Source organism: Rutidosis leptorrhynchoides, chromosome 5, assembly GCF_046630445.1.
Source record: "Rutidosis leptorrhynchoides isolate AG116_Rl617_1_P2 chromosome 5, CSIRO_AGI_Rlap_v1, whole genome shotgun sequence".
In the NCBI taxonomy this organism is placed as follows: domain Eukaryota; kingdom Viridiplantae; phylum Streptophyta; class Magnoliopsida; order Asterales; family Asteraceae; genus Rutidosis; species Rutidosis leptorrhynchoides.
This window is the reverse complement of record NC_092337.1, coordinates 146272017-146293602: the sequence shown is the minus strand read 5'-3', so window position 1 is coordinate 146293602 and position 21586 is coordinate 146272017. Positions and strand designations below refer to the sequence as shown.

The window sequence follows — 21586 nt, the reverse complement described above, 5'->3', positions numbered from 1 at the left end:
TCCCGAGTTCTATTATGTAATAAGTTCAATTAGTTTTGTATTACGTATTTCAGTTATGTATGAACATCGTCATTAATACTTTGTATTTGAATTGCGTAGTATAATGTCTTGAAATGGTTAAGAGCAGTTGGTTGGCTGCTCAGACCATCGACCGATGGTAGGGACCATCGGTCGAGGGACTCTCACCATCGGCCGTAGGTCACAGACCACCGGCCGATGGTCACTGAAGATATATATATATATATATACGGGTTTTGTGGTTCATTGTAAGGTTACACACCACAAACCCTTTAGCCGTCGTATCACTCTGTGTTTATCGTCCCAGACCAATCCCCAACCAAATTCAAGGCTCTAGGCATCGATTATATCAACTATTTGTTGGTTAGATTGATCCCGATAGTTATTTAAGTATTCGACTCGCCCTAGTTATCGTTTCCGCCGTTAATCTAGGTTAATACGTTTGATCTAAGGTCCTTAGTTCTTCTACAGAGACGAATCGAGATGCGAAAGTTTCTGACAGAGTACAATGGTGCAGGAACTTTTCTGGTCGAGCACATTCTGATCTACAGGTCCTCATTGAATCAATAAACAGATTCGTTTGTTCTGATAATGATGCGGACTCATGGAAATGGTCATTGTCTTCAAACGGATCTTTCACCACAAAAAAAACTTCAGGGTCTTCTAGAAGACAAATTTCTTTTGGAAGGAAGAGGTCAACGAGAAACGATACGAAATAACTTGGTACCCAAAAAAGTCAATATTTTCATTTCGAGGGTCCTACATAAACCAATACCGGTTCTAGTAGAATTGGATAAAAGCGGAATTGATTTAAATTCGGTTAGGTGCCCAATTTGCGATGACGACGTGGAGACAATCGATCACTCTTTAATTTTCTGCACCTCCGCATTCGATATATGGTCAAAGGTATACAAATGGTGGGGGATCGGTCCTTATTCAAATCTCAGCATTCACGAATCCTTTTCAGGCAAGTTAAACATCTCTATCTCCGAACTCGGCATGAAGATATGGCAAGCAGTCGAATGGATGTGCGGCTATCTTTTATGGAAAAACCGAAACAATAAGGTTTTCAAAAACAAAAGTTGGTCCGGTCCATCGGCCTTAAACGAGATTCAAATTTTAAGCTTCGATTGGATTTCAAGAAGAATAAAGAACGTGCAACTTGATTGGTATACATGGCTAGTCAACCCTCATTCCTACCTTCAAATCTAGTGACCAACAATGCTATCTCAGCATTATACTTTTCTTTTTCGAATGCAAATGTATTCAGGTAGTAGTTAGCTCTCTGTTTTTTCGCGATTATGTTTCCCATCGAACAGTGATGGGCTTGTAACTTCTAGTGGTGTATTCTTTTTATTATCAATGAAATTTTATTGCCTTTCAATATATATATATATATATATATATATATATATATATATATATATATATAATAGCAAAAAACTGAAAATTAAATATTTTGCAAATTTTCACGAAAAAATAAAAATTTGAATAATACAAATTAAGCAAGGTAGACTTACAAGCAAACTTGTCCCTTGTAAAAACTCAAAACTTTAATAAAGGCCTAAAGCCCACTACAAAACAATCATGGATCCATCGACATACAAACCTAATACAGTGAGAAAAACAAAAATAAGGCAGTAAGCACTCCAAATTTACAGCAGTAGCCATAATTGCGAGATCCACAAATAGAATTGATAACTTTCGAACACTTTTGATGCGTTCACTAACCATTGATAAACCTTTCAACATTATACGCCCTACTACCACTGCCCAAAACATGAACGTCCATTTAGACATTATCTCATTCCTAGTCGTTCAAATCGCCTAATAAATAGCGGGACCAAATAAACTCTAAAACATCGAGGCCTTTCTACCCATCTTATTGTAATAATCGAAAGAGAACTCCAAAAAGGACGAGTTAATCACCCAAATACAAATTCCACCAATTGAACATAACCATCCAAATATATATAGGAGACAACTTATTCTCTTTTATCACTGAAATGTCGGTCAGAAACACAATATACGTTCTATATTATATTTTGGAACTTGATAAATCCATAGAAGGGGTGAAGTAGCTCCGCAAGCAAATAATACGATAGACTTCCAAACCGGGTCGCGTTTATTGCCAAACCTCTAGAGTTCCACGTTGCTAATTTCATTGTTTATTTTTGTTTGGTCGTTCACTACTATCGAACATTCATTCAAGATAATTCTCATATTTCCCTCCCAAATTATTATCACTAGACTTATTCTTTAGATTTAGAATCTTACGGCAAACTTTGATCGGTTAGGTAGAAGTTAGTGGCTATAGTTTTGTATTGCAAGTAGGCTTTTAAGGCTATTTATTTATATAGCTTATGGATATGAATAAAAGAATGTAGTAGGCAGTGAACAAAAATGTAGTCCATGTAGTGTTTTTGTTCTTTATTTATTTTCAGTTTATATGCAAGTAATGAAGGCATGTTCTAACAAGTTTATCGTCCACTAAAAAAGCAAATTTTAATTCATAATTAAGAAATAAGTATCCACAAAATAATTGGATCGTAGTTCATTTTTAGTTGGAGAAGTGTCACTTTCATATAAAAGGGATAGTAGAACCAAAAATAGTTGGTGAAAATGGTCGTAGACTCGTAGTCCAATAATATCCTCTCAATGATTGAACGACGACGGATTATATTTCATGTTAGCTGTATTTGACCGGTCAAACGGTATATTTTTATAGTAAGATATACAATCATACTCGATAATAATTGATCAAGTAGTTAAATAGTTATTCTAACATTGTACAATCGAGACCTTTGTACGAACATATGCTTATTAATAAAGTTCCATTATCTGTGCCGTTGGATGATGAGCCTAGTTTGGTCGAAGAGAGAGTAATTAATAATTTTAATTTCAATAAACTAATAAAAAATAATGACAAAATTAAATCACTACGTTCGAAAATTGATAAGTACCTAAACACGTATAATATAGTGTAGAAGAAGAACGAAATGGAACGGAGGATCAGAATGTTTAATTCATATTGATATAGATATTATATCTTTTTATTAAATGGAGAAATCAAATTCAAAATATACATCTATTAGGAATATATTTTTGAAGATACATGCATTTAGTAAATATGTTATACAGTAAAACCTCTATAATATAATACTTGATAAATTAATAACCTCGATAAAATTAATAATTTGTCAAGTCCTAACTTGCGACCAGTATAAATTTGGACCTCAATCAATTAAATAATAAGATAATAATTTTTTTTAAATCCCAATGTAAATATATTGGTCCTAGCGAAACTATAAATTAATAATTATTAATTTTTTTGAAATCCCAATATACATTGAACTTGACAAGTTCATTAACGTGTGAATGTATATACATGGAAATTTTGAAGGTTCTTGTTTGTGTTTTATTCAAATAGTTAAAGTGAACGGACATGATAATTTCGAATGCCGATACATTAATTTGAGACTTGCTCACAAATATAAGCAAATTTTTTAAATTGATAATTTATTAATTTATCGATATAATAATATCTCGCTAAATTAATAAAATATCTCGATCACAACATTATAAATTTATAGAGGTTTCACTGTAGAAAGACATGCCTTTAGTCATAAAGGTTCAAATGACTTTGTTTCCTTTATGCCCAAATTTGATAAGACTATCATTGAAAAGTCTTTCATTGAAGAATCGGACTCGATAAAACCTAAGTCTTAATGTGGACTCTCCTTTTGTGTCATTAGATGAAATGATTAAAAACCATTGAGCGATTAAGGTCAATGCAATTCTTATTGATTCCAACGCTTCATCGAAGACCCCGGTTAAACCTATAAAAAGGAGAAAGAGGAGGCCGGTCCAAAGTGACGAAATGAAGGATTTCACAAATTTTGTGAAGGACATTGAGTGAGTTTCTTTGGATGTTTATATTGTTTGTTGTAGCGTGTTAAGTATCACTACTACAAAAAATACTCAAAGAAACCTCTTTTTTGAGCTTTTGGAACCTGTTTTAAAACAGGTTCCAATAGGTAGGAGTTCCTTAGGTGGAAAACCGGTTCTAAAACCGGTTCATTTGCTTAGTTTTTAGAACCGGTTTTTTTGATAAAAAGAGGTTCCATTCTCTATATAAAGACCTATTTTTATTAAAAACAGGTTCCTTTGCCTGACAAAAGAAACCTTTTTTGTAAGAAAAATTGGTTTCTTTGACCCTTTTATAAAAAATAAAATAAATAAATACTTTGTAGCTAACATGAGATAATGGATAGAACTAGTTGAACATATTATCATTATCTTAAATTACCATTATATTTATCCATTTTTATTCAAAAGCCAAAATATATATTAAAACTTTCAACATGTATAATGAAATTGCATGGACTTTTCCATACCCATATACACACACGAAGACTGCCCTATATCTGTATAATTGCCCTATATCTGTATAATGGAGTAATTTTAACCTAGTACAACAACACATCAAGAGCACTATTTTCTTTTTTATTATTGAAGCAAGATCGTATTAAAAAAAATCACCACACGAGATGGCATGGGATCAAAACATACATGCTTGTGTTTGACCCATACCCAAATTACATACAATTACTTATCCTACTGTTCGAGCTAAACAGGGGTGCCTGTACAGTGGAGAAGCAATGGAATTATTTTCACCCATTACAATTATAAGCCGAGAGCTGTTTTAAAAGAAAATACAAAGTTAAATAAAACTATGAAAAAATTGTTTTTTACAAAAAAAAACGTTAATTGGAGAAATGAAAAGATTATATGATGAAATTATGTGTTAGTGCCTCATTTGAATATACACATACAAATATAAAAACTTACCTTAACAAAGGAGCAAATGGTGGATAGTTGCAAGTGAATGTAATATAAATGGTGGGGGTATTGGTGATATAAATAATAACATAATGTAAAGTATTTAAAATTTTCATTTCCCGCTCCAAATTTTTCGCATCGAGACATGTTTTAACTAAAAAAGAGGTTCCAAAGGAAAATGCATTAAAACCTGTTTTTTAAAGAAAGAGGTTCCTATTGCCTAACACCGGTTTTGTTTAAAAACAGGTTCCTTATAAATGGTTTAGAAACCAGTTTTTATTAAATCTTTTAAAAAGAGGTTTCTATTCACATTTGGAACGTGTTTTTTCACCCTATTTAAAAAAGAGTGTTGAGTCCCCAAAATAATTAAGGATTTAATTATGACAAAACTGTAATTTATTTGCACTAAAATGTTATGTGCAGCAAGGACAAGTTTGTTTATGTATAGACAGCAAATATTGTTATGTCAAGTGTTCAGTATGCTGCCTAGTCTACCAGCACAAGGTAGAGTGTATTCTTCGAATCAGCACAGGATGAGTACTCAGTAATTCAAGAATATCAAGTGACTCAGCATAAGAAGAACCAGTAAACCTGGTAAGCAGCATACAACACAAGACAGTCATGCTCCATTACAAGCATGGTGGTTTCCTGAGTGGTCTATATCAATTGTACTATTCAACAAAAGTCATAGACAAAGTTGAACAGGAAAGGACACGCGTCGGCGGCTGACAAGTGACCTTACAAGACCACGTGGGAATGCAGAAGTTTAACGCATGTGCAGACATGTGCTATACTTTGTCAATGCCCAGAGAACATAACATTCTATTTGTTTAAACAAATAGTGGTGCCAAATCAAATTGGGGTGTTCCTGCAAATAGCTACCAAAGAGGAAAGAGGAGAGCACGCTCTCTGATGCAGTTGTCCCCACAAGTACAGACATCCTATGTACCAGTTGACAATAGAACCATTACACGGTTAATAGGACTACTATAAATTGTTGTATCCACTATTGTAACAACTAGTGGTGTGGGTTTATTTATTTAGAGTCCAAAACGAGTAATAGCTTTAAGTTTATCCTCATAGCTATACTTAGGTAAATCTGTATCAACTATCAATCCGCCAAGGATAGTTGTAATTCATTGAGATTTAATCAATAAAGAATAACAGTTGAAAAATTACCTTTGACTCTATTTAAATTACATGCTTGAATACTAAACTGTGTTTAATTGGTTAGTTATTTAAAAGAAATTGTATTCACCCCCCCTACAATACTCCTGTTGTTAATCAAGAAACCAACAATTGGTATCAGAGCCTTAGTCTTGATAATTTAATATCTTGGATCCGAATTCTCTCATGGCTGCATACTCAAATACAGCTACCTAGAAAATGGCTCATCCAATAGACCACCCAAATTCGATGAAGACGAGTATGAAACTTGGAAGGCAAGGTTCATGCTTCACCTGGAGTCTATTGACCCACTTATGCCTGGTATTGCCACAGATGGTCCATTTGTCCCAACTGAGACTATTGATAGCATCCCAGCTACTGCTGACACTCCTGCCATTCCTGGCAGAGAGGTTGTTCTCACTCCAGTCAAATGGGATGCTGAGGACAAACGTCGTGTTGGACTTGACCCTAAGATCAGAACTCTGTTAGCTATAACTTTACCTAACCACCTGTTCAAACTGATTAAGGGAAAGCTGAATGCTAAGCTTATGTTAGACTATCTAGATGTTACTTATGAAGGCATGGATGAGGTTAGGCAGAACAAGATTATTGCCTTGAAAAGAGAGTATTAAATGTTCTTTGCCTATAAGAATGAGACACTTAAGCAAACCTACATTAGGTTTAACTCCTTAGTTGCTGACCTGCTTACTTTAAAAATCACATATACTGATTTTGAATAAGTAAACAAATTCATTGACTCACTGCCTACTAAATGGAAACCTGTCACTGACCCCTTAAGAACCACCCAGACCTTAAAGAACTTTAACATGTCCTCTCTTTATGGTACACTTTGGAACCATGAGAAGGCAGAAGCTAAACTTGAGTTGAATTTAAAAGAAAAATTTAAGTCTGCCCCCACCACCTCAAAATCCTCAAAAACTGATGATACTGCTCTTATTGCTGCTGCTAAAAAGAAAGCTAAAAAAGCTTTACTGGTTCAAAAGTTGATGGCAGAAGATGACTCAGCTGAATATGAGGTGGATAGTGGTACTGGATCTGAAGAAAGCAGTGATGATGAAGATGATGTGGAAGGGTTTGCTGAAGGTATGGCTTTGCTGGCTAGGCAGTTCAAAAGGTTCAATCGTAATAGAACCATCAAGCCATACAAAGGGAGTAAGAAACCAAGTGCTAGGTATATCAGCAAGTCAGTCAAGGGTCCTAAATCTGAGTGTTACAATTGTGAGAAGGTTGTGTGAAGACTCGTCCTAATCCATCCGGACGAAGTCCATATTGATTACAAACGATTCACAACAGTTGATTACATCGTGAGGTAATTGACCTCTATATGATACATTTACAAACATTGCATTCGTTTTTGAAAAGACAATCTTTCATTACATCGAAAGTTGACGACATGCATACCATTTTGATAATACATCTAACTATAATTGACTTAATAATAATCTTGATGAACTCAACGACTCGAATGCAACGTCTTTTGAAATATGGCATGAATGACCCCAAGTAATGTCTCTAATATGAGCTAATGCACAGCGGAAGATTTCTTTCATTAGTTTAACATAAATAATCATTTCATAATTTTAATAGACCACAAGATTTCATATTTCCATTTCACATAAACATACGTCGCATGCATAGAGATGAAAATATCATTCATATGGATTGAACACCTGGTAACCGACATTCACAATATGCATATAAGAATATCCCCATCATTCCGGGATCCTCTTTCGGACATGATATAAATTTCGAAGTACTAAAGCATCCGGTACTTTGGATGGGGCTTGTTGGGCTCGATAGATCTATCTTTAGAGTTCGCGTCAATTAGGGTGTCTGTTCCCTAATTCTTAGATTACCGGACTATATAAAAAGGGGCATATTCGATTTCGATAATTCAACCATATAATGTAGTTTCGATTACTTGTGTCTATTTCGTAAAACATTTATAAAAAATAGCGCATGTATTCTCAGTCCCAAAAATATATATTGCAAAAGTATTTAAAAAGGGATTAATGAAACTCACGCATATAAATATTGTAAAACAGTTAATAAAGTATTTGCATGTATTCTCAGCCCAAAAATGTAAAGAGAGAAAAAGGGCAAATGAAACTCACCATAATGTATTTTGTAGTAAAAATACATATGACGTCATTTAACAAGTGTAGGGTTGACCTTGGATTCACGAACCTATATCAGGTATATATATTAATACACATAATCGTAATCGAACAATTTATTTATTTTTATTATTAATTGTCACTTTAGTGAATTATATGTTTCATTAATAATTTAGCTATATTTATTTTATGTATACTTTAGATAAATAATGTTGAAAATAATTATTTTAATGTTAATAACAATGATGATAATAATAATAAAAATAATGATAATAGTAGTAGTTTTTAATAAAGATGAAAGTTTAATAATAATAATAATAATGAAAATAATAGTTTTTATAATAATACTTAATACTTAATATTAATAATAATAATACTAATAAATATATAGATAACTACCTCAAGGAAGTAGCCCTAAAAATAATGCCCAAGTCCGGGTTTGAACCCGTGACGTCCCGCTAACCCGATAACACCCCTTAACCATTACTCCATCTTGTTTCTTTCTGAAATTATTATTACTTTATTATACTTAACTCGATTTTTACTATCTTCATCTAAATACTAAACCCACTTCTAATCATCATCATCTATATCACTAACTTTGATCGATCATCATCATCATCATCAAACATCATCACGTTTCATCATCACAGTTTCATTATCGTCTCCACTAGTTTATCGTCATCACGATCATCATACTACCTACATCATCGTCATCATATACATGATTATCATCATAATCATAATCATTTTTATCTAATATCATTATCATATTTTTTATCTATCCTCTTTAACATCAACATTCTCGGATCAAACCATCATTGTTTAACCCGTCCATCACCACATCATTATTCCGTAATAACGATCATAATCATCCTCATCGTTTGTTTTCAATATCATCATCATACTCGCCTAACCCCAATATTATTATGACTTGTAGTCCATTAAAAACCCAATAAGGTAGTCCAACAAGAATTATACGGCCCAAATAAAGGAATCCAAAAATATAAATAATTCGATTCACAAGTATCTTAAGCTAATCATTTTGAAATTTAATCAAAAGTAAAGAAAGTAAAATGTCTAGCTAGTCATTCCAAAACCCCACCACCTTGTCATCCCACTAGCTATAATCAATTGATAAAATACGTCCACTCGCTTTATCTTTTTTTTTAAAAGCTCACGAATTTCAACATGTAAGCACAAGGTTAGTAGCAACAGTAGGAACCTGGTTTACATTAAGGCTTGACAAAAGAAAAACTCAGTCGCTAGCAGCAAGAAACCATTGGCTTCGTCTGAAAATGATTTGTTTTTGGTTTGAAGATGGTTCACGGTTCAACATAGAAGGAGAAGAGTGATATGAGAGAGATGGAGGATGAGTGAGGGAGAAATGTATTTGTATTGGTGTTCGCTTTTGAGCATGTTCGAAACAGAAGTAGAAACAACAGATACATGATTCAATCATGGTGGTTTGTTTCAAGAGGGTAGTAGTCGGTTCGCGAGTTAAATGGATACAGAAACCGAAATAGATTATTAAGGTGATGGTCTTGGTGGTGTTGGGTGGATTGAAGGTGATGAAGGTGGAGATAGATTTGAAGGTGGTGAAAAGTGACGTTTGAAGTAGTGGTTGTTCGGTGATTCTCGAGGGTAGTTTGCAAAACAAAAAAAAATGGAGAGAGAGTGAAGAAGAGAGGTGATAATGACGGGTTATGACGATGAAGGTGGTGGTTGATATAAGACGGTGATGGAGGTGGTGACCCGTTTGAGATGATTGGTGGTGTAAGGTTGTCATTTGTGATAGTTTACGGTGGTAGCATGCGAGTGTTTGGTGATCAAGGTCAATGATGATTGTTGAAGTGGTGGCTTGAACGAAATATATATATAGTAGTGGTTGATTAGAGGTTCCTGATGATGGTGTAGGTAGGTGTTCTTGATGGTTTGTTCGAAGGTGATGAAGTCGATCAAAGGTGGTGGCAATATGGTACTAGGTGGTTCGGTGGAAGGTGAGATGGTGTTGATCATAGAAGGAAGTGGGTTTGGTGATGTTGTGTTCTATATGCAGTTGCATGAGTAGTATATAGGTAATTATAGTTATATAATATAATACATATATACATATATAATATAATAATAAATATAATAATATTACATTTAATTGAAACGTGCACAAAGTTAGCACCTAAAACTATTCTACCGACAGTTTCATGGGGTATTATATCGTGCTCCGTTGTTTACTCAAGTGGTGAATAAAAAGTGTTCAGAAAAATCTCATATTTTTAAATTAACTATATTTATTTATTTTGGTCATTATGGTATAAAATTCGGTCATTAACTATTAAATAAAAATTACATCAATTGTCCCTCTCATTATGAGTGAAATATAAAAAACGTTAAAATTAAATAATTAGATCCTAAATATACTTTTAATAAGCCTATAACTTATATAACTCATTTTCGGATCACCTTTTATTTTAAAATTACGTAAGTTCTAATTTAACTTGCTTAATATCAATTGAAACATCAAACGAGTATTACAAGCATTTAATATTTTTTTTATACATTATTTATATATAGAGATATATTTAAAATAATAATTATTATAAAATTCTATCTTTATTTTATTAATTTTTAATAACAACAACATATAATACTTCAAATTATATTTCGAATTATTATTTATATATACATACACACATATCTATTTACAATTAATGGTTCGTGAATCGTCGGAGATAGTCAAGGGTATAAATGAATCTATTTAAATAGTTCAACAATTTGTAGACTCAGTTTAACAGACTTTGCTTATCGAATCGAAATCATATAAAGATTAAGTTTAAATTTGGTCGGAAATTTCCGGGTCGTCACAGTACCTACCCGTTAAAGAAATTTCGTCCCGAAATTTGAGTGGGATGGTCATAGATGACAATAAGTATGTTTTCATGACACATATGAGTTTATAAATATAGTTTTATCATCATTGAGTAATATGGACAAAACAATTCGATTATCGAGGAGTACGAATGAAGCTATCACGAAAGAGTGAGATGAGTAAATAAAGTTTCGTATTAACTTTTGACGTTATCTTGGTTGAATTCTGGAATTCAAGGGATATAAGAAAATCTTCGAAATCTAAAAGATTTGATTCTTCGACGAATAAGGGAATTTAAGATCTCTATAATTAAATACGGTGATCTGCCTCGATTTCTCTGTCTGATATTTCCCTTATAAATTAAGCTCTTCCGTTCCATTATTCTCACCATTCCCATACTCTCTTCCTTAGTTCATACATTCAAAAAAATTGTGGAAATGTTAAATCCAGTTCTAATCCTTGTCCTTGTCCTTACTATCGTAACAATAATTCTCCTTTTCCAACTTCCACCCGAGGAATCTGCTTACTTCTACTTTGCTCTTTGGGTTATAGTGATTTTAATTATCCCGTGTCTTTATGTTGCGATAAACATTGATATACACGGTTTGTAATTTATGCGTTTTTATCGGGCTTTATATCTCCCCGTATATTTCAATGTCCCCATTTCTGTTTCCTATAATCATTGTCATCCACAGTTAATACTCCCTCCTCTTTGCTGCGATTTATACTCCAATTTCTATTTCAGAGCTTTGTCCCTTTGTTTCTTCTTCTGGCAATTTGACAATCTCTTATAATGGTCCATAATTCGCAGATATAAGTTTCAGAATGAACATTGTTAATGTTCTAAATAAGAAGGAACGTAATAGCACGATTTGATTTGTCAAATTACCAGATTCACTGAGAATGGAACTATCAAGAATATGCTTTCTTGATATGTTCAGAAGTTAAGCAGAATGACAGAGTTATGTAACATGACACATGATGACGTTATGATCTGTGAATCATCACGTCCCATTAGAAAACTCAGCATGAATTACTGTAATATAATCACGTTGATCAAGTGTCATTATATTATACTAACTCATGCATCAGTTCCCAACATTACTTCAATAACATTCATATTTTAAGCTCAAAAGTTTACAGAATATAGAAACTAATAGTTTCTATATGATGTACACTGATAGCACGAAGAGATTAATGATTTCAGATAAGAATAGTTATGAAAATATCTTCAGAAATATAGAGGATATTTATAATGAAAGATACGATGATATTTTGGAATTTCTAATATCGTTGGATGATGAAGAAGATTTATTCGTAAGGGTTTAGATTCGGAAGCAAGGTATTCGCTAAAGATTTCATCAGAAACAGAATCATCAGATTCTTTAAATACAGAGTTTGGTCCTTGTATTTGTCCTTGGTCTCCTTCGTGGTTAGCTCAATCCGTTTTTCAGTTCCAACTTTTCTGAGCTTTTCCAACATACTATTCTTGATCATTAAACTTTCGACGTTTAAGGTCATTTACGGTTGTCTACAGTTTCTGCTACTTCATTCAGCTTTTTCAACATTCAGAGTATTGATTTGTAGACTGAGTACTGTTCAAAATTTCAGAATAAAAGACCATAATTCTAAAAGATAAATGTCGTATATATAACTGTTGATGTAGATATGCTGTGAGTTTTCAAAGTACTGATTGCTGATTCTCGGTAATTGTTATGGCAGTTCTCGTTATAAGATGCGGATGAGTATATAATAGGGTTTCAATGAATAAATATAATGATTTGTCAGAGAGATTTGAGCCAAGGAGCAACGAGGTTGCTGATACGTCTGCTGGTAATATGGTGGAATATAAAAGAATTCTGCGGTATTAAAAGGGTAATCGTATATATATCACGATTATAGTAAGGTTACTTCGAATGAAAAGTCGAAGTTGACTTGCTGGAGCTGTGACAAAATTGGCTACTTTGAAAAGAGATCGCAAAAATTATTTTTGCTAATAAATGTCAAAGGATCTGACGCGGCTATGTGTTAAACTTTTACTCAGTTGCCGAGAGTTTTCTCCGGTGCATAACTATATGCATAAATCTTTCCTTCCGTTAATGAAGTGCGGTTGATTCATCCTAACGTTTGAGGTGTGTTCAAGAATCATGAAAAGTTTGAACGCAGATTGTAATCGTCAAGATACAAATGAGGTTTAAGATGAAATAAAGTGGCAAACTTGAAGAATTGTTTAGTTTCATATATTATAATCAATATTTTTAATTCATTTTGATTGTCCAATGTTATTAGTCCACAGTCGATAGTCCACAGTTAACAGTCCAATAATTTATATATAATTTAATATATAATATTTGAATTAATTAATACATATCGTGACCCGTGTACATGTCTCAGACTCGATCACAACTCAAAGTATATATATTATTTGAGAATCAACCTCAACCCTGTATAGAAAACTCGATCATTACTGCATATAGAGTGTCTATGGTGATTCCAAATAATATATATAGATGCGTCGATATGATATGTCAAAACCTTGTATACGTGTCCCGATATTTAAAGTGCTTAAAATAAATAACAGAAATTAAATGACGATAAATAAAATTGCGAGAATGTAAATTGCGATAATTAAATTGCGATAAATAAATTGCGATAAATAAATTGCGATAGATAAATTGCGATAGATAAATGTAATACGGAATTAACAGTTAGCTAGGAGTAGTTAGCTAAGATTTTGTTAGCGTGAATTCTTAACAAAATTCCTCATAGTTAATTTGTCTGTTTCTAACAAATTTTATTTTGTCAAATGTTTTCTTCATTATGCCACTTGTTGGATTCTGATAGGTCAAAATCCAAATATGAAATTGAATAAAAATGGTTATTCTACGGTGAATAGATATGTATATCTGTGGATGTAAGTAGGATAGTATATGACTGTTGAAACAGATTCAAAGAACGTACAATGTAACTTATTAATGTGAAATTTAAATAGTCCTCGGGTATTACCTACCCGTTAAAATATTTTCACCATTAACAGTTTGTACAAGAGAATTTTTAATTACAATCTTTATTAAAACATATATACATATATATTTTCTTCAGATGTATTCATGGATTTAATGAGTTAATATAATATTAAACTCATTTGCTTTTCGGTTGGAACTAGAATAAATAATCTTTAAAACTTTAGAGATTACATATTCGACATGTCGAACGAAGATCATACTCAAAGTACAGATGATGATATTGAAGCATGGATTGTTGATGGTACTGGTGCTGTTATTGATTGTACTGTTGGTGCCGGTGATGTTGCTGAAGCTGGTACATTTTGCACCATATTCTCCGAATTGATTATTCGAGCGCGAAGTTTGTTGACTTATTACTCTAGGATGATTGTCGGTCGGAACGAGCGGATGAATAAGGTTCAGAATTGTGGATAGAATATAATCTTGTCGAGTTACCCTGGAAATGAGACTGAGAATGGTGTCTCGAATAGGTTCGCCGGTAAACGCTTCAGGTTCTTTGTCAAGAGGTGAATTCGGTTGGTGGAAGGGATCGCCTTCTTCGCGTCTCCATTGATTAAGTCGACTACGAACCCAGCAGATGAATTGGGGATGGCTGATTGATTGATTCATTCTGGTAATACCGCTTTCGGAGCTTAGGTGAAACTCCATATCGGAATAGCTGTAGTAATGCGAGAAATTCGAATTTGTTGGGGGATTCATCTCGTACTATCAGATGAAGAATTTTCGATAAGAAATAGATTATAGGATGTAGATTAGTACCCTGCAATACATAATTTACATATATGCATATATAATACTAAAATCTCATAAGTTACGGGGGAATCTACAGAATATATTAGGTAAAGTTTACAGTAATAGATATGCTAAGATATGAATTAACAGATACGCTAAGATATGAATTTTGTCAAGATATGTCTAGATTAAGAATGATACGCAAGTGATTCCCTAAGAATGATAAGCAGGAAATTTTCGACACGAGATGATAAGCAAAACTTTTGACATGTAGACACGGTCAAAGTCCAGACTCACTAATGCATCCTAACGACTTATCAGTTAGACACACTAATGCAGACCTGGTTCGCTAAGACCACCGCGCTGATACCAACTGTGAAGACCCGTCCTAATCCATCCGGACGAAGTCCATATTGATTACAAACGATTCACAACAGTTGATTACATCGTGAGGTAATTGACCTCTATATGATACATTTACAAACATTGCATTCGTTTTTGAAAAGACAATCTTTCATTACATCGAAAGTTGACGACATGCATACCATTTCATAATACATATAACTATAATTGACTTAATAATAATCTTGATGAACTCAACGACTCGAATGCAACGTCTTTTGAAATATGCCATGAATGACTCCAAGTAATGTCTCTAATATGAGCTAATGCACAGCGGAAGATTTTTTTCATACCTGAGAATAAACATGTTTTAAAGTGTCAACCAAAAGGTTGGTGAGTTCATTAGTTTAACATAAATAATCATTTCATAATTTTAATAGACCACAATATTCATATTTCCATTTCACATAAACGTACGTCCCATGCATAGAGATGAAAATATCATTCATATGGATTGAACACCTGGTAACCGACATTCACAATATGCATATAAGAATATCCCCATCACTCCGGGATCCTCCTTTGGACATGATATAAATTTCGAAGTACTAAAGCATCTGGTACTTTGGATGGGGCTTGTTGGGCCTGATAGATCTATCTTTAGAGTTCGCGTCAATTAGGGTGTCTGTTCCCTAATTCTTAGATTACCAGACTATATAAAAAGGGGCATATTCGATTTCGATAATTCAACCATATAATGTAGTTTCGATTACTTGTGTCTATTTCGTAAAACATTTATAAAAAATAGCGCATGTATTCTCAGTCCCAAAAATATATATTGCAAAAGTATTTAAAAAGGGATTAATGAAACTCACGCATATAAATATTGTAAAACAGTTAATAAAGTATTTGCATGTATTCTCAGCCCAAAAATGTAAAGAGAGAAAAAGGGCAAATGAAACTCACCATAATGTATTTTGTAGTAAAAATACATATGACGTCATTTAACAAGTGTATGGTTGATGTCGGATTCACGAACCTATATCAGGTATATATATTAATACACATAATCGTAATCGAACAATTTATTTATTTTTATTATTAATTGTCACTTTAGTGAATTATGTGGTTCATTAATAATTTAGCTATATTTATTTTATGTATACTTTAGATAAATAATGTTGAAAATAATTATTTTAATGTGAATAACAATGATGATAATAATAATAAAAATAATGATAATAGTAGTAGTTTTTAATAAAGATGAAAGTTTAATAATAATAATAATAATGAAAATAATAGTTTTTATAATAATTCTTAATACTTAATAATAATAATAATAATAATAATAATAATAATAATAATAATAATAATAATAATAATAATAATACTAATAAATATATAGATAACTACCTCAAGGAAGTAGCCCTAAAAATAATGCCCAAGTCTGGGTTTGAACCCGTGACGTCCCGCTAACCCGATAACACCCCTTAACCATTACTCCATCTTGTTTCTTTCTGAAATTATTATTACTTTATTATACTTAACTCGATTTTTACTATCTTCATCTAAATACTAAACCCACTTCTAATCATCATCTTCTATATCACTAACTTTGATCGATCATCATCATCATCAAACATCATCACGTTTCTTCATCACAGTTTCATTATCGTCTCCACTAGTTTATCGTCATCACGATCATCATACTACCTACATCATCGTCATCATATACATGATTATCATCATAATCATAATCATTTTTATCTAATATCATTATCATTTTTTTTTTCTATCCTCTTTAACATCAACATTCTCGGATCAAACCATCATTGGTTAACCCGTCCATCACCACATCATTATTCCGTAATAACGATCATAATCATCCTCATCGTTTGTTTTCAATATCATCATCATACTCGCCTAACCCCAATATTATTATGACTTGTAGTCCATTAAAAACCCAATAAGGTAGTCCAACATGAATTATACGGCCCAAATAAAGGAATCCAAAAATATAAATAATTCGATTCACAAGTATCTTAAGCTAATCATTTTGCAATTTAATCAAAAGTAAAGAAAGTAAAATGTCTAGCTAGTCATTCCAAAACCCCACCACCTTGTCATCCCACTAGCTATAATCAATTGATAAAATACGTCCACTAGCTTTATCTTTTGTTTTTTAAAAGCTCACGACTTTCAACATGTAAGCACAAGGTTAGTAGCAACAGTAGGAACCTGGTTTACGTTAAGGCTTGACAAAAGAAAAACTCAGTCGCTAGCAGCAAGAAACCATTGGCTTCGTCTGAAAATGATTTGTTTTTGGTTTGAATATGGTTCACGGTTCAACATAGAAGGAGAAGAGTGATATGAGAGAGATGGAGGATGAGTGAGAGAGAAATGTATTTGTATTGGTGTTCGCTTTTGAGCTTGTTCGAAACAGAAGTAGAAACAACAGATACATGATTCAATCATGGTGGTTTGTTTCAAGAGGGTAGTAGTCGGTTCGCGAGTTAAATGGATACAGAAACCGAAATAGATTATTAAGGTGATGGTCTTGGTGGTGTTGGGTGGATTGAAGGTGATGAAGGTGGAGATAGGTTTGAAGGTGGTGAAAAGTGACGTTTGAAGCAGTAGTTGTTCGGTGATTCTCGAGGGTAGTTTGCAAAACAAAACAAAAATGGAGAGAGAGTGAAGAAGAGAGGTGATAATGACGGGTTATGACGATGAAGGTGGTGGTTGATATAAGACGGTGATGGAGGTGGTGACCCGTTTGAGATGATTGGTGGTGTAAGGTTGTCATTTGTGATTGTTTACGGTGGTAGCATGCGAGTGTTTGGTGATCAAGGTCAATGATGATTGTTGAAGTGGTGGTTAGAATGAAATATATATATATAGTAGTGGTTGATTAGAGGTTCCTGATGATGGTGTAGGTAGGTGTTCTTGATGGTTTGTTCGAAGGTGATGAAGTCGATCAAAGGTGGTGGCAATATGGTACTAGGTGGTTCGGTGGAAGGTGAGATGGTGTTGATCATAGAAGGAAGTGGGTTTGGTGATGTTGTGTTCTATATGTAGTTGCATGAGTAGTATATAGGTAATTATAGTTATATAATATAATACATATATACATATATAATATAATAATAAATATAATAATATTACATTTAATTGAAACGTGCACAAAGTTAGCACCTAAAACTATTCTACTGACAGTTTCATGGGGTATTATATCATGCTCCGTTGTTTACTCAAGTGGTGAATAAAAAGTGTTCAGAAAAATCTCATATTTTTAAATTAACTATATTTATTTATTTTTGTCATTATGGTATAAAATTCGGTCATTAACTATTAAATAAAAATTACATCAATTGTCCCTCTCATTTATGAGTGAAATATAAAAAATGTTAAAATTAAATAATTAGATCCTAAATATACTTTTAATAAGCCTATAACTTATATAACTCATTTTCGGATCACCTTTTATTTTAAAATTACATAAGTTCTAATTTAACTTGCTTAATATCAATTGAAACATCAAACGAGTATTACAAGCATTTAATATTTTTTTAATACATTATTTATATATAGAGATATATTTAAAATAATAATTATTATAAAATTCTATCTTTATTTTATTAATTTTTAATAACAACAACATATAATACTTCAAATTATATTTCGAATTATTATTTATATATACATACACACATATCTATTTACAATTAATGGTTCGTGAATCATCGGAGATAGTCAAGGGTATAAATGAATCTATTTAAATAGTTCAACAATTTATAGACTCAGTTTAACAGACTTTGCTTATCGAATCGAAATCATATAAAGATTAAGTTTAAATTTGGTCGGAAATTTCCGGGTCGTCACAGGTTGGACATTTTGCTGCTGAATGCACGTCCAGGAAACCTTCAACATCACATGCTAACTCCTTCTCAAAAGCTGATAAGTACAAGAACAAGTACAAAGCTATGAAGGCTCAGATGAAGGAAAGTGCAAAGGCTGATAAGAAGGGAAAGAAGCCAGAAAAGGTTCTAGTTACTGAGCATCATGATTGGGATGAAACAAGCTCTTCTTCATCTTCTGACAGTGATACTGATGATGATGATGCTGGTTATGCTTCTGGTAAAAATCTGTGTTTAATGGCTAAGGAGGTCGAGGAGTCTGATGAGGATGATAATGGTAGTATGTTTTTGGCTGATATAAGGGAAGCTGATCGAAAAAAGGATTCAGCTCAATGGAAATCTGAAATGCTATATAAGGGCATTCAAAACAAGCAAATCTAGTATCTCGATAGTGGTTGTTTGAGACATATGACAGGATGTAAGTCCCTGCTGATGGACTATCAAGAAAAGGATGGTCCATTTGTATCATATGGAGATAATTCGTTGGGTTACACAAAGGGTTTTGGTACTTTAACAAATGGGAATGTTACATTTTCAAATGTAGCATATGTCGTTGGGCTTAAACATAATCTACTCAGCATAAGCCAACTGACAAGCAAAAGTAAGAGAGTCCAGTTCAGAAGGAAGATTGGCACTATTTTTGATAAGACAGGAAAGCCACTGCTGACAGCAAAAAGACATAAGAACATGTATCAAATTGACATGAACACAGCAGTCCCAAAAACTAATACTTGTTTTTATTCAAAGGCAGTAGACAACCTCAAGTGGTTATGGCACAAGAGACTCTCACATCTCAACTTCAAAGATATTCATAAGTTATCTAGTAAAAGTTTGGTGTCTGGGCTACCTACAATGTCTTATGTGAAGGGCAGATTATGTCCTGGATGTGAAAAAGGGAAGCATCACCATGCCTCATTCAAATCAAAGCAGATTTCATCTGTTGAGAAACCATTTCACCTTCTTCATATGGATCTTTTTGGTCCTGTTAATATAGCCAGTTGTAGTGGGAAGAAGTATACACTAGTGATTGTTGATGAATATTCCAGATATACTTGGGTGTTCTTTTTGAAGCAAAATAGTGAAGCTGCTGATGAAATTATCAATTTTATCAAAAGAATGGAACTACTGAATGTTTAGGGTTTAGGGTTTAGGGTTTAGGGTTTAGGGTTTAGGGTTTAGGGTTTAGGGTTTAGGGTTTAGGGTTTAGGGTTTAGGGTTTAGGGTTTAGGGTTTAGGGTTTAGGGTTTAGGGTTTAGGGTTTAGGGTTTAGGGTTTAGGGTTTAGGGTTTAGGGTTTAGGGTTTAGGGTTTAGGGTTTAGGGTTTAGCAGCTTAGAAGTGATCATGCTACAGAATTCAGAAATGCAACATTGGAAGAATTTTGTGCTGACAAAGGTATTTCACAGAACTTTTCTGCTGTAAGAACACCTCAACAGAATGGTGTTGCAGAGAGAAGAAACAGAACTCTCATTGAAGCAGCAAGATCAATGTTGGCTGAGTCTGGGCTGAAAAATTCGTATTGGGCAGAAACTGTGAACACTGCATGTTTTACCCAGAATAGATCTTTAATTGTGAAAAGATATCAGAAAACTGCTTATGAAGTTCTCAAAGGCAGAAGACCCTCAATTTCATTTCTTCATGTATTTGGCACTCACTGTTTCATTCTAAACAATAGGGATCAGCTAGGCAAGTTTGATGCTAAGGCTGATGAAGGTATATTTTTAGGATATTCCAACATGTCAAAGGCATACAGGGTTTTCAATAAAAGAAGGGGCTGTTTTGAAGAATACATTAATGTTACAGATGAAACTGCCCCCACTTCATCTTCTGGTCAAGAAGATGAGGAGTTACTGTTTGAAGAGCCAACTCAGCAAGCTCTTGACGATGAAGAAGAACCAGCAGCAAATCCCTCTCCAATCCAAGTTGCTGGGTTCTCTGATGATGAGATGGAACAATCTGTTCCATCCGTATCTAAACCATGTGGACCTACTGGCTCTACTAAAGTTTTACAACTGGAGCATAGGTCTACTGGTTCTGAAGGATCTCAAGCTGGTACTGGTTACACTCATAATGAACAGCTGTCTTCCACTACTGCTCATTCCTCTGAGTCAGCTGATGATCAAGATGCTGTGTGTTCCACAACAAGCTCACCTATTCATAACACTAGATAGACAAAGGAGCATCCAATTGAACAAGTTATTGGTAATCTGGCAAGTGGTGTTAAAACAAAAAGACATGCAACCAGCAATTTTTGTATGCATGTAAACTTTGTGTCTACCATTGAACCTACATGTCCTGATGAAGCAATCAAAGATCCAAGCTGGGTAGGTGCTATGCAAGAAGATATCTCCCAGTTTGATAGGAATAAGGTTTAGACATTGGTACCTAAACCTGATGATGAAACTAAAAAGATCATTGGTACCAAGTGGGTCTTCAAGAATAAGATGGATAAAGATGGGATTGTGATCAGAAACAAAGCTAGATTGGTAGCTCAGAGTTTCAAACAGGAAGAAGGATTGGATTATGGAGAGACATATGCTCCA

General features: G+C 33.4%; 1 protein-coding gene across 1 annotated transcript; it reads left to right on the top strand.

Moving 5' to 3' along the window:
* The first annotated feature begins 612 nt into the window (after nucleotides 1-612).
* LOC139849083 (uncharacterized) lies at nucleotides 613-1230 on the top strand. The gene has a single exon (XM_071838756.1). The coding sequence runs from the start codon at nucleotides 613-615 to the stop codon at nucleotides 1228-1230; it is 618 nt and encodes a 205-aa protein (XP_071694857.1).
* The last annotated feature ends 20356 nt before the right edge of the window (nucleotides 1231-21586 follow it).

Bases quoted from the DNA above. Each gene is read 5' to 3' on its own strand.
- LOC139849083 (XM_071838756.1), top strand. From the start codon at position 613: ATGCGGACTCATGGAAATGGTCATTGTCTTCAAACGGATCTTTCACCA.